This window comes from Schistocerca americana, chromosome 7 (assembly GCF_021461395.2).
Source record: "Schistocerca americana isolate TAMUIC-IGC-003095 chromosome 7, iqSchAmer2.1, whole genome shotgun sequence".
In the NCBI taxonomy this organism is placed as follows: domain Eukaryota; kingdom Metazoa; phylum Arthropoda; class Insecta; order Orthoptera; family Acrididae; genus Schistocerca; species Schistocerca americana.
This window is the reverse complement of record NC_060125.1, coordinates 474,509,205-474,524,244: the sequence shown is the minus strand read 5'-3', so window position 1 is coordinate 474,524,244 and position 15,040 is coordinate 474,509,205. Positions and strand designations below refer to the sequence as shown.

The 15,040-nt window shown below is 43.5% G+C and overlaps 1 protein-coding gene across 4 annotated transcripts in view; it reads left to right on the top strand.

Annotated features, from left to right (window-relative positions):
- Positions 1-15,040, top strand: part of LOC124622425 (protein daughter of sevenless) — a 243,346-nt gene that overhangs the window by 179,704 nt on the left and 48,602 nt on the right. For all 4 annotated transcript variants that reach the window (XM_047148121.1, XM_047148119.1, XM_047148120.1 and 1 more), the window contains one exon: positions 7,179-7,307. In XM_047148121.1, coding sequence (XP_047004077.1) covers positions 7,179-7,307 — 129 coding nt within the window. The remainder of the gene's footprint in view (positions 1-7,178; positions 7,308-15,040) is intronic.

Sequence of the window (15,040 nt, the reverse complement as noted above, 5' to 3'; positions counted from 1 at the left end):
GCCACAATTTCCGTCACCGTTGGCCTCCCACGTCCCCAGACCAAAATCCTGTGGGATCACCTGAAGTCGCAAGCCTACCGCGATTATTCGACCTCATTAGAGACGCTAAAAGATATCATCTACTGACAATGTCTCACCATATCAACTGATATGTTGTACAGTGCTGTTCGCAACATTATCCCTCAACTACAGGTTGAGCATTGCTTGTGAAGAACATAGTCATTGTAAACATCAGTAATTGTTACGCTGATTGTTGCTTTTGTAACATGTGGAGGCCAATCTGTTGGTCATTTCGTGCAATCTTTTTTTTTTTTTTTTTTTTTTTTTTTTTTTTTTTTTTTTTTTTGTCTCAATAAAACCTCATGTCATTTCAAGCATGCGTGTCAACTTTTACCTCCCCACCTAATTTATTCCGAGACGTATTGAATTTTCAAATGTTAACGGGCTTAGGGTCATCCTGTACATTAAAGGCTGTAATCATCTGTGTCGCTTATTAATCAGTCTTGTGGCGCTACTAATAAAGTTGAATTTTACGTGTGATATAGGAATACATTCCCGGTGTTCCGTTCTGGAGGGACAGCAGACGTCGGAATTCGAAATTATCCTATGACTGACACTCATTAAAATCTGGCTAGAAAACGTGCAATTTACGCTGTGTACCTTACACATATTCCGAGTGAAGCAAACAATTGACTGCTGCGAAATGAAGATTTTACTTCGATCAGAAGTGTAATGGCAGATGTAAAATTGTCCACACAAAGTACGTGTTGTTTCATGCACGGAAAACGTGTCTTTTATCTTCTTCTGGGGTGAGCACCACAGCCTCGATAAATTAATGGAGAACTTTATTTCTACCAGGTCTTAAATGAGTACTCATTCTAAAGTGCACAAGTGATGTGGATAAATCATCCTCGTAAGTAGTTTCCGTTTTATGCTGCTGACGAGGATGATGTATTCACATGTATCACGCACTTGAGGACGAACACATGCTTGAAAGTAGCTTATAGTGCTTAATGAAGTAAGCATGTAAAATAACAGCCTGGTGGAAACGATGCCATGCTCTAGAGATGTCTTTTGAAAATGCGTTATGGCCCACATTAGGCAGCCAATAAAAGAAACAGCAGCTTTGGTCCACATATCGAAGTACTTCCTAATTTTTTTTTCTTTTTTTAAAAAAAGGCCGTGAATAGGACACTGATAACTTTCAAAGTTTACTGTAGAAGTGAGTCAGAGGTATGAAAACGTGTTAGGCACATATTTCGTGTAGCCTAAGATACCGAAGCTATCGGTGTTGCACGTGATTTGACACTAATTAAACAGTAAATTGCTTGCCGTGACAGATTTCCCTTTCTGTGCTGGTAGTTAACGCTTGTAGCCGTCCCTGTAAATTTGGTAGCAGTGCTTTTGTAATGTTCTCACTACATTTGTTTATTTACAAACGAAAAATGAAAATCTCTGAACGACAAGATGTCATTCAGTGTCTTAGATGGCACTGACATTTCTTCTGAATGTGAAGGAGTCACATGGGATTTAACTGTTTTCGAAGAAGTTTGCGAGAGAAATTTTTGCTTTTTTATATTTGCGTGTTAAGAAGGGCGCTACGAAACCTTTGCAACACATGCCATTGTTTGCTTCTTCAAAATAATCTCAGTTACACTCAGTGCGTCTTGTTTAATAATTGGTTTCAACGGATTTAAGGCTGACCCGACGCATAGTTGTAATCCGTCGGAAAGCTTTAGTTATCATACAGCTTTTCCAAATTGTCTGCTGCCTTCTTTAGCTCCCACACATACAAGTAGATCTTTTTTGTGTTATTTCGTTTAGCCCTAACCCACCTTTTTCTACGGGGATAATACCATGGCATAGGGAGTTGTGAGATAGGCGAATGAAGAACAAGTGTTTTTCGCCCGAAATCACAATATGTTGTGCTAGTCCGTCAAGAAGTTTGGTACCCACAAAGAATGAAGCCCTGTAAGTGTAATTTAGTTTTGGGGAATGTAAGATACGATTACACATAGTCCCAGACATTGTCGTATCAGCTGGTAAGACACCCCATTTTTCGTCATTAGTTTCTGCGTTACTATCATATTCTACACCACCCGATGGATGAGTTTTGTCGGAGCCTGGAGTGTCTTGGACGCTGTGAAATGATCGCTGCGGACTATGTTAAGTTGGTGCAACAACGTGAGCAGTATTCGCCAAGTATTGGAAGCGTTTTACTAAAGCACAAATCCAACATTAACCTACGAATAGATTTGAACAGCGTAACTGCTCATCACTCTTCCTTCTATTGTCAACTTACAGACAGCTGTAGGAGTAACATTGCAAGTCTCTTGTAAGACTCTCTGTTTAGTAAAAGTGGCCCTTAAAGCGCTTCGAGGCCGTTGAAAAGAGAGAAATTACAGCTCACGTAACATCGCCTTTTCCTCGAAGTTTTGGCTTCTGGGGTCTCACAGTTACTCCCATACTTTAACTTATGAAGAGGAATACGGCGAATATTGACTGGGACCTTTTTGGTCCTAGAGACATCTATTTGGCAACTGAAATGTGCAGTGTCAGATAAATATGTATCAGTTGCAATAAAATTCCGGTAATGGAATGCCCTGCGTTGTAAATCTTGCTTAGAAAAGGTTTACTTAACAAAATGAAATCTGTTTCAAAACCTGTGTTCCAGGAGCGCACATGTAGAGTAATGGCGTTCAGAGACAAAATTTGAATAAAATTAAATCAGTTAACCAGAAATGAATTTTATGTAGTACAAAAGATAGTGCCTGAAAACTTGGTTCAGACCAAGATAATTTAGATGAAAATCATGGTAGTTCCTTTCAACATGTTTATTGTAGCATGTGTACTTAAATTTTCCCCCGTTTTCGAGAGATTAAGTAGTGGAGTAGTTTTGAAGCCTTTGCCACATAAATATTCGGCATTTTCTTATAATCCATTTTTGATACTTCCAGAAATATTACTTGACTTGAGATCTAGGCATTTGTGATTACGCTATGCGTTAAGTGGCGGTCGATCTCTCAGTAGTGGAATATTGTTGTATTCTGTTCACGCTTTTCTTTTGCTTTTTCTTTTTTTTAAAGCATGTTTTACAGGTAACGTGAAATTTGTCGGAGGACGTAAATCATTGTGACTTATAGAAGAAGGCTGGTAGGAAAGTGCCAGATTACCAACCCAAGCGTCCAGGTTTTGGCCCACATTTGGCCTCAGATCTTTTTTCTGTCGCTTACCTCTTCTGGTAAAAGCTGACCTTGAGGCCAGAAATATTGCATATATAGGCACACGCGAAGCAGTGCTAATCCTACGACTTTTCTGAGAAGATATATCGAAGGAAGGCAAACCTACATTTACAGCATGTTTAAATTTATATAAAACATTTGACAGTTTTGGCAGGGATACACACTCAGAAATTCTGAAGCTAATATGGGTAAAATAGACGAAACGAAAGGTTATCTACAAGGACATGAAAGAGAAATAGTAATTTAGAGGAGATTGTGACAGGGTTGTAGCCCTGTCCCCAGCGTTATCCAATTTGTACGTAGCGCCATGCAATGAATGAAACCAATGAGAAATTTGGAGACATAATTAAAGTTCTGAGAGAAGAAATAAAAATATTGAGGTTTGTAGATAACATTGTTATTCTGACAGATACGGCAAAGGCCTTTGAAGAGCAGTTGATTGGAGTGGATGGTGTCTTGAGAAGAGGTTATGAGCTGAAGTCAATAAACGTAAAACAATGGCAATGGACTGTCGTCGAATTAAATCAGGTGATACTGTAGAAATTAGATTAGGAAATTACACAATGAAAGTAGTACACTAATAGTAGTCGATGAGTTATGACTGACTAGCCGAGGTAAAGCAGATGTAAAATGCAGATTGGCTACAACACGAAAAGCATTACTGAAGCCAACATCTAATATAAATTTAAGGGTTAGGAAATCTGTTCTGAAGGTATTTGTCTGGAATGCAGCCTTGTACGGAAGTGAAACATGAATGATAGGCATTTCAGACAGGAAGAGAATAGAAGCTTTGGAAATGTGGTATGGCAGAAGAATTCTGAAGATTACATGGGTAGATCGAATAACCTATGAACAGGTACTGAATCGAATTGTGGAAACAAGAAATTTATGGTATAACTTGACAAAAAAAGGGGGGGTTCGGTTGATAGGACATATCCTAATACGTCACGGAATCCTCCGTTTAGTGGTGGAGGGAAGTGGGGGGGGGGGGGGGGGGGGGGGAGGAGAGTGGACTGTAGAACGAGACCAAAGGCTTGTCTGCAGCAGTAATTAGGTTCAAATAGAAGTAGGTTGCAATAGTTACGCAGAGATGAAGAGTCGCGTAGGATAGAGGATGGAGAGTTGCATCAAACCAGTCTCCGGAGTAAAGAAAGCAACACTGCATATTTCGCCTCTGCCAGTGATTTGCAAATGAGAAAAGTTCCCGAATTGTATGTTGGTTTGAGGCGTTGAACAGTAGGTCTTCCTGTAAGTAGCTGTGTAAGTCACTTCAGAGGATGGACTGAGGCAAGGTCATACCACTCCATTAATGCTGTGCTTACACTGAGGCGACGAAAGTCGTGGGATACCTCCAGTTATATACGAGGTGCATTCAAGTTCTAAGGCCTCCGATTTTTTTTCTCCGGACTGGAAAGAGATAGAAACATGCGCATTGTTTTAAAATGAGGCCACGTTCATTGTCAATACGTTCCAGAGATGGCAGCACCGTACGGCAGATGGAATTTTACTGCCAGTGGCGAGAATGAGAACTGTTTTAAATACTTAAAATGGCGACATTTTCCTTACTTGAACAGCGTGCAATCACTCGTTTTCTGAATTTGCATGGTGTGAAACCAATTAAAATTCATAGACAGTTGAAGGAGATGTGGTGATGGGAGTTATGGATGTGTCGAAAGTGCGTTCATGGGTGCGACAGTTTAATGAAGGCAGAACATTGTGTGACAACAAACTGAAACAACCTCGGGCTAGCACAAGCCGGTCTGACGACATGATCGAGAAAGTGGAGAGAATTGTTTTGGGGGATCGCCGAATAACTGTTGAACAGATCACCTCCAGAGTTGGGATTTCTGTGGGTTCTGTGCACACAATCCTGCATGACGACCTGAAAATGCGAAAAGTGTCATCCAGGTGGGTGCCACGAATGCTGACGGACGACCACATGACTGCCCGTGTGGCATGATGCCAAGCAATGTTGATGTGCAACGACAGCATGAATGGGACTTTCTTTTCGTCGGTTGTGACAATGGATGAGACGTGGATGCCATTTTTCAATCCAGAAACAAAGCGCGAGTCAGCTCAATGGAAGCACACAGATTCACCGCCACCAAAAAAATTTCGGGTAACCGCCAGTGCTGAAAAAATGATGGTGTCCATGTTCTGGGACAGCGAGGGCGTAATCCTTACCCATTGCGTACCAAAGGGCACTACGGTAACAGGTGCATCCTACGAAAATGTTTTGAAGAACAAATTCCTTCCTGCACTGCAACAAAAACGTCCGGAAAGGGCTGCGCGTGTGCTGTTTCACCAAGACAACGCACCCGCACATCGAGCTAACGTTACGCAACAGTCTTTTCCTGATAACAACTTCGAAGTGATTCCTCATGCTCCCTACTCACCTGACCTGGCTCGTAGTGACTTTTGGCTTTTTCCAACAATGAAAGACACTCTCCGTGGCCGCACATTCACCAGCTGTGCTGCTATTGCCTCAGCGATTTCCCAGTGGTCAAAACAGACTCCTAAAGAAGCCTTCGCCGCTGCCATGGAGTCATGGCGTCAGCGTTGTGAAAAATGTGTACGTCTGCAGGGCGATTACGTCGAGAAGTAACGCCAGTTTCATCGATTTCGGATGAGTAGTTAATTAGAAAAAAAATCGGAGGCCTTAGAACTTGAATGCACCTCGCACCGTCTTACCTCCTTCTGCCCAGCCTAGTGCAGCAATTCGGCGTGGCATGGACCCTGCAAGTTGTTGGAAGTCCCCCACAGAAATATTGAGCCATGTTGCCTGCATAGTCGTTCATAATTGCGAAAATGTTGCCGGTGTAGGATTTTGTCCACGAACTGATCTTTCGATTATGTCCCATAAATGTTCGATTAGATTCATGTCGGACGATCTGGTTGGCCAAATCATTGGCTCGAATTGTCCAGAATGTTCTTCAAACAAATCGCGAACAATTGTGGCACAGTGACATAGCGCATTGTCATCCATAAAAATTCTATCGTTGTCGTTCATAAATGGTTGCAAATGGTCTCGAAGAAGCTGAACATCCAGAAGACCCAGTCCATTCTGTGTAAACACAGCCCACACCATTATGGAGCCACGACTAGCTTGCACAGTGGCTTGTAGACAACTAGGGTCTATGGCTTCGTGGGATCTGCGCCACATTCGAACGCTACCATCAGCTCTTATCAACCTTAAGCAGGACACGTCTGACCAGGCCACGGTTTTCCACTCATCTAGGTTGCAACCGACGTGGTCGTGGCCCAGGAGAGGAGCTGCAGGCGATATCGTGGTGTGAGCAAAGGCACTCCCGTGCCCAGATTTCGCCGCACTGTCCCAACAGCTACGCTCGTCGTACGTCCCATATTGATATCTGTGGTTATTTCACGCAGCGTTGCTTGTCTGTTAGCACTGACAACTCTACGCAGTCGCTGCTGTTCTCGGTCGTTAAGTGAAGGCCGTCGGCCACTGGGTTGTCCATGGTGAGGGGTAATGCCTGAAATTTAGTCTTCTTGGCACACTCTTGACACTTCGGATCTCGGAACATTAAACTCCCTAACGATTACCAAAATAGAATGTCCCAAGCGCCTGCTCCAACTAAAATTCTGCGTTCTAAGTCTGTTAATTCCCATCGTGCGGCCATAATCACATCGGACACCTTTCCACATCAATCACATGTGTACTAATGAAAACTCCGCCAATGCGCTTTCTAGTATAGCTGTACGCTGTTAAAACCATACTTTAGGTTGAGGGCAGGTGTACTGACTGCACGAGAGGCAATGACTTCTCATATAGAGTGATGAACAGTAGGCAGGTGATAGTAACAGGTGACGATGTTTGGGCAACGGGCGGCGGCGGTGCAAACGCATGTACCGGCTGCGATCAAAATGGAGATAGCGAGCTACAATGTTCACCGGCCCTGGTATTTTGTGTTACAGCGCTGGCGGCGTCGGTGGTTCGTGCTACGTCACTCCGGGGAGTTGCCTGGACAGTACTTCCTGGAGTACTATGCGGACCGCAACCGGCGCAAGCTCAAAGGCAAGATAGACCTGGACCAGTGCGAACGGGTGAGTCTCTCTCTCTCTCTCTCTCTCTCTCTCTCTCTCTCTCTCTCTCTCTCTCTCTCTGTGTGTGTGTGTGTGTGTGTGTGTGTGTGTGTGTGTGTGTGTGTGTGTGTGTGTGTGTGTAGCCGGCCTGAGTGACCGAACAGTTCTAGGCGCTACAGTCCGGAGCCGCGCGATCGCTACGGTCGCAGGTTCGAATCCTGCCTCGGGCAAGGATGTTTGTGATGTCCTTAGGTTAGTTAGGTTTAAGTAGTTCTAAGTTCTAGGGGACTGATGACCACAGCTGTTAAGTCCTGTAGTGCTCAGAGCCATTTGAACCATTTTGTGTGTGTGTGTGTGTGTGTGTGTGTGTGTGTGTGTGTGTGTGTGTGAGAGAGATTTTAGAAGCTGAAATATAAGGTTGCTTAACTATTCCAATGGTCATTATTCCCCTTCCCCCTAAATACATGTACGCGATGATGATTTGGGGAGGCGGGCGAGGACAGTGGGTGGTAGCAATCATATTTCTGTTCTTCAATCCAATGCTGTTCACAAATAATCACATATAAAAGACGGGTTTTATCCTTTAGAGGTTGATGGGCCACATGTGTCCCACGAGAGTAGTAAGCAGTTTAGAGCGCTGGGAAGTCGACGCCCCACCTCAGTGAGATTCTGCTATTAGCGAAAAGCTTTCAGAATCCGGAGACGAAGACAAGGGACAATGATCTGGATGTATAGAAAGCTGAGAGTGGCAAATTGAGGTGGCGTGGGTTTATAGGTGGGGCAATTCATCTCATTTATGAATATCGAGTCAGAACATTATCTTCTCTGTCCCGAGAAGGGCTGAAGTGAGTACTTGCGTGTTCTAATGCATGCATGCAATATTTTGGAATATTACTGCCTTTCTTGGTAATTACTAGGTTTCACGTAATTTGTGTTTGGTGGGGCTTATGTGTCCAAGAAAATTTCGTAGAATGTAAATGACATTGGTATTTATACGTTACGGTTTTCACTGTCGTAATTGTACATCTGTTTTGGAACTGCCTTACACATTTTCATATTTGACATCCTGACAGTCCATCTACAAATAAAAATTGAGCTGTGAAAATCGTAGGAGTCAACGAAAACATGGATCTAGTTAGGTTCGTAGGATCATTGAAGTAATTTTACATTAAGCCAAGGATCGACACATTGAGAGAATGTTTATCATTGGCCGGCCGCGGTGTTCTAGCGGTTCTAGGCGCTCAGTCCGGAACCGCGCGACTGCTACGGTCGCAGGTTCGAATCCTGCCTCGGGCATGGATGTGTGTGATGTCCTTAGGTTAGTTAGGTTTAAGTAGTTCTAAGTTCTAGGGGACTGATGACCACAGCTGTTAAGTCCCATAGTGCTCAGAGCCATTTGAACCATTTTGTTTATCATTGCCGCACTGTGATGTTTATCTTTGCCTTATCATGTTTGTCTTTGCTTCATCATTTTTGGATTCAGTAATGAGTTTGAAAATGGACTTATAACCCGAAACCTAGGTTGTGCGGTAACCATAATAAAATTTGTGAAACAAAGCAAAAGAAAAGAAAACTGTGTTTAGTTGGCTCATAGGATCCATGTGTCCCACGTCACTCCGTTGCGAAATTGGTTAACTTCAGAAACGTTTGTAAGTGAAAGTGTAACATTAGTCGGAATGTTGACCTATTGTGATATTTTACTTTTAAAACACGTGTAAAATGATTTTTGACCATGCAAGGGTTAAAATATAGGGAACGAAAATCCTTTCTGATGTTAAAGCTATAAAAACAGCATTTCACTGATCCTGTTGTGTAAATGTCATAAGGGTGGGATGGAGGGTGGAGGGTCATTACAGGGGTTGCATCACTTTGTCTGAGAGGGAAGGGGGACACGATGCTGGGTAGAGGATTTCTGATCGATTCGTGGGAACTGGGACAGGGAAGAGGGAGGATGGAGTTATGGTTGTCAGAAGGCCATTTGTGTATTGGAGGTTTCATTGAAGGAGATGCTACGGGCTAGGTGCATAACTAGGATGGGCAAATGTTAGAATGGAGTTCTGTAGATGTCCTCTTCCAATTCCAAAAGTTTGATGGTAGGTTGAGGGGGAAGAGGGGACATATTGGTATACGCGCGGCGGCAGCCAGGGGTGCGAAAGTTTAGGAGACGCTCGTGTTCTCGTCTTTTAAGTTCACAGGATGTATAGGATTTGCGAAAATGTTGCAGAGGTTTAAGGAGAGGGAAGGGGAGATATAATCATCTAGTAGAAAATGGGTTTGGGAGAAAGAAATGGTAAAATTGTGTCTGTGCAAATCAAAACTACTCTGGTGAAGGTGAGAATGCGTCAGATATGGCTTTTATGGAGATTGACGATGGTGGAAGTGCGACCGATTAGAAGCGTTAGTCTATTGTGCACTTGCTAATTCCGTCGCACACTGCAGTTATGACAGAAATTCTTTTCTTATGCACAGCGTTATGCAAAGAGAATGGCGCATGTACAGAACAGAGCATTTCTAGCAATATTTTCGTTGTAGTGATAACAGACCTACAGTACAGCGACAAACGTATAAACACTGTAAGCCAGGTTTACGTGGAAAGAAAACGTTGTTCTGATATTTTCGTAAACCGGTATTTTTTTGTTCGGGTCGTCAGCCTTTGCCGAAATGTTCGTAGTTTCAAGGCACCAGAAACTTGCCATCACTCTTCCGAATTTGGTACAAAATCTGCATCCACTATGCGACCCATGGTAAAGATGTGGAGTGTAATTTGTATTTTAGTGGACTGCAGACTATCCTCAGTGTTTGCTGCAACTAAGGTTTCAGCCGTCCTGGCTACCACTGAGATGCAAAAGGAACGCTATTAAAATGGAAGCGTAGTACTGGTTTTATACGTGGGAGAAAAGAAATATATATATAAAATCAATGACTATGACAGATATACCGAACTTCTGTTGGTGCATTGCGAATTTGCATTTAGTAAAACTCGAATGAAATTTTAAATATTGACTTGAAAAATGACGGCAACATCTTTTTATTTACTTCTTCGCAATTATTCGTAAATATTAGTTGGAGGTATACACGGTCCAGTCACATTGATGTGATCACCGCCTATGTCCAACGTCAAAGTGCAGTGACCACTCACAGACGGAGGGGGACAGCGCTAGTAGTGGAGGGTATGCGTTGCGTGTCGGAGGCGTGCGAAAACAGTGCAGTTGTTGTGATAATATGGAAACGGAGCAGTTTATATGACGTCAAAACGGGCACGATCATTGGCTCTCGTACCAAGGGTGGAAGCATTTCAAAAACGGCCATGTTTGTGAAGTGTTCGTGTACCGCCGTGAATGAAGTATACCGTGGATTGCAAAATAGCGCCATCCAAAACTGACGCTGAGGCAACTGTGGTGCACCACAGGCCGTAGGTGACAGAGATGAATGACGGCTGCGGAGACGTGTAGCATGGGCGAATATACGTGCAACTGTTCAGCAGCGCCCAGATGAACCAAGGAACAGCGTCTCTACAAAGGCTTTTCAGTGAACGTTCTGCGTATGAAACAGGTGCCTGGTTGATGCATCCATGTTGTCTGCTGTTCATTGGCGACGAAGGCTGGAATTTGCACTCCATAACAACAGCTCGACGTTCAGTGAGTGGTGACAGGTGGCATTTTCAGAAGACAGAAGGCCGTTGGCTTGACACATCTGAAAGTAAACAGTAAACAGCCTGCAGCAATCGACGGAAGGGTCCGTACGAGAGGAGGGAGCATTACGGTGTGGGGAATGTTCTAATGGCTTTCCCTGGGTGATGTCATTCTGGAAGGCACAGCGGATCCCTGCATCTACTAACAGGACAATACAACATCTAACACAGCTCACATGCGCATCCGTGGTTCGAGGAAAACGAGGATCAGTTTATTGTACTCCCCTGGTCATCAGTCTCTCCGGATTTTAAGCCCAACCGAGAATTGTGGGATCACCGCGATCGGGCTGTGCACGCCGTGGATACTCAGTGGAGAAACCTAGCGCAGCTGGCCACGCCACTGGAGCCAGAATGGCTCCACATTCCTGTCGCTACCTTCCAGGAGATCATCGACTCTCCCTGCAGCTCTTGCAGCAGTCCGGTTTGCTGAAGGTTCGACAGCAGGTCACTTTAATGTGACAGGACAGTGTATAATTTTTATATCACTTTTACATGTCTTTCTTTATGTTTTGTGACAAATTAAACAGAGGCGGCGGCAGGGATATGCAAGGTCGGCAAAATAAAACTGGCACGAGAAATGATTACAATAAGAATGAAAATCACGGAAGAGGATGGACATCGCCACCTTCGACTTCCATGCAGTGCTTTGCTAGATTTATCAAACTATGAGACATGCAGAGCAGGTCTGCGTCAGGGATATCAGCAATAGCGTTTTCATTCTGCTGCTGTAGCTCTTCGAATGTGCGAAGTCTGAGTGTATCTGTTCCTTCAGTTTGAGGTAGCCAGGAGGTTGCATTGCCTCAGCTGACTGACCTCTCCTCACCGACCACCTCCTGCATTCGTGACAAGGCTGTCGAGGCGGTGCGTGCTGTTGCTCCGTCTTTCTGCAAATATCCATACAGTCGTTCATCTTTTTTTGAGTTGTCCACATATGCATTAAGCACTGTCTTGACATGCTAGTTAGAATGAACACTTTGGTAAAAGAATCTCGTTATGATGACACCAGACTCTGGGCGCAAAACAACAATCTAGAGGTTACGCAACAGCTCTTCAATGTACTGGTGAAGATTAATGAAATTTCTGTGTAGTTTGGACGGTAGGAGGTTCGAGTCCTCCCTCGGGCGTGTGTGTGTGTGTGTGTGTGTGTGTGTGTGTGTGTGTGTGTGTTTGTCCTTAGCATAATTTAGGTTAAGTAGTGTGTAAGCTTAGGGACTGATGACCTTAGCAGTTAAGTCCCATAAGATTTCACACATTATTGGACGGTAGGAGGTGAGGTACTGGCGGAATTGAAACTGTGAAGACGGGTCGTGGGTCGTGCTTGGGTAGCTCAGATGGTAGAGCACTTGCCAGTGAAAGGCAAAGGTCCAGAGTTCTAGTCTCGGTCTGGCACACAGTTTTAACCTGCCAGGAGGTTTTACTGGTGAAGATTTTTTTGATGCGTAATATCCCATGTTTCGTGAGTTGACATACGATGACATGCCGAATCAGGCATCATTGTAGAAAGGAAAAAAAATCTGAGGATCCAAAAGTCATGATGCTAGTTCACTCACAAAGTTACCGGCGAATTGAAACACGTCAAAGTTTGTTTGGGCGCTGTAGCTCTTGTACGACAACCAACCGTAAGGATACAGATGCAAGCCGTTTTTGATAATGTTTCGATACGATGATCTCTTAATTCCTACTTCTGGTGTTGACTCTTTTCGTATGGTTACTATTACTATTCGCTACAGAGCCCGTTTCGTGCCATTTTGCCTCTTTAAGTTTTGCGCTGCAGACTTTGCTGAAAGTTTTGCCAAAACACTTAAAGTTTTAAGCACTTACGGAGGCAGTTCTGCACACGTTTTCCACGCTTAACTCTCGACATTGAACACGCGCTATTTAATCGCGAGCAATATTTTGTATTGCATTCAATGGTCGCTAAACACGTCTGTGTTAGTCACAGAAACGTAATTACACAGCGAAATACCCGGGGCAGAGCGTGCGAGAGATGAACGTATACGCAGGCGTGTGACAGCAAATCACGGTTTCCATCCTTTTCTGTGCTAGGCAGTTCTCTTGTTCATTAACAAGGACCCATTCCATTCGGTGTCAATCTTATAAATATTTTCCGAGCCAGTTTTATTTTTTCGCAGCCTGTAAATGCTCAAACGATCTCCTGATTAGCAGCAAAACACGCAAAGATGAAGTTAAATATAAATGTGGCTGCAAATCACGAATCTAAACGGAGCAGTTTGTGTCGCAGCTGGGGAAAGTACAGGGTGATTCAAAAAGAATACCACAACTTTAAAAATGTGTATTTAATGAAAGAAACATAATATAACTTTCTGTTATACATCATTACAAAGAGTATTTAAAAAGGTTTTTTTCACTCAAAAACAAGTTCAGAGATGTTCAATATGGCCCCCTCCAGACACTCGAGCAATATCAACCCGATACTCCAACTCGTTCCACACTCTCTGTAGCATATTAGGTGTGACAGTTTGGATAGCTGCTGTTATTTCTCGTTTCAAATCATCAATGGTGGCTGGGAGAGGTGGCCGAAATACCATATCCTTAACATACCCCCATAAGAAAAAATCGCAGGGGGTAAGATCAGGGCTTCTTGGAGGCCAGTGATGAAGTGCTCTGTCACGGGCTGCCTGGCGGCCGATCCATCGCCTCGGGTAGTTGACGTTAAGGTAGCTACGGACAGATAAGTGCCAATGTGGTGGCGCTCCATCCTGCTGAAATATGAATTGTTGTGCTTCTTGTTCGAGCTGAGGGAACAGCCAATTCTCTAACATCTCCAGATACTGTAGTCCAGTTACAGTAGCACCTTCCAAGAAAAAGGGACCAAAAACTTTATTGGCTGAAATGGCACAGAAAACATTCTCTGTAAACTGTTTATACCAACGTTTAATACACCACCTATCAGGAGGTTTAACACCATACTTCGTTCGAAATGCACGCTGAACAACTGTCGTCGATTCACTTCTGCCGTGCTCAATAACACAAAAAGCTTTCTGTTGAGCGGTCGCCATCTTAGCATCAACTGACGCTGACGCCTAGTCAACAGCGCCTCAAGCGAACAAATGTACAACTAAATGAAACTTTATAGCTCCCTTAATTCGCCGACAGATAGTGCTTAGCTCTGCCTTTTGTCGTTGCAGAGTTTTGAATTCCCAAAGTTGTGGTATTCTTTTTGAATCACCCTGTATAATAAGACAACTCATCTGCTGATAAAACAATTTTATTTGCTTACAGTTAGATGTATCTGCTGATAATCTGGCAGTTGACCGCCCTAAAACCGTCAGTAGACTAATCATCCACTCACTACCCGCTCCCGAAACGAAAACCGGGAGACTGTCCCTTATTTAGTCATTACGAAGTGAAGTGGCGCACTGCTTGAGGCAATGGACTCGCTTTCAGGAGAAGGGCCATTCAGATCCCCGCCTGGTCGTCCAAATTTGGTTTTTCAATGGTTCCCCGAAAACGACTAGTGTCACGGTGGTTACTTTAAAACCGACGCTGTCAGTTTCGTAACCCAGCCTTGTCTTAGTCCAGTTTCTTCATCATCTCTAGCGTCCTCGTTGTTGTAGAGACATTAAATTTCAATCTTCCTCCATTGTAAAGTCCCCAAACAATACAACATGAAAATTTAATGAAAAATAACATAATTGCTTTCAAGGACCAAAGTGAAGATAAATGTAATAGTTCCAACAAAATAATAAAGAAAATAAAAACTGACCAAGTACTGAAGAGCTCTTAACTGGAATTCTGTGTAGGACAGTGGCTGTACCCAGTCTCACAGAGAAAGTGAATGCTGGATCCACATTAAGAAGCAAAGTTGTAGAAACTGTGGATAATAAATAAAATTTCTTAGAGGAATGAAAGGCTGCCGGAAAACAGACAGGATTTAAATTTAGACAGTACGAGAGGAGGCACACTATTTGGTCAGAAGTATCCGGTCACCCCTGTATAATGCAGAATTAACCACCAGATGCCACGAGAGGTGGACCCGCCAGTATAAAAGGAGGTGGGGAATATTGTGTTGTCAGTAGAGAAGCAGTAAGAGCAGAATAGG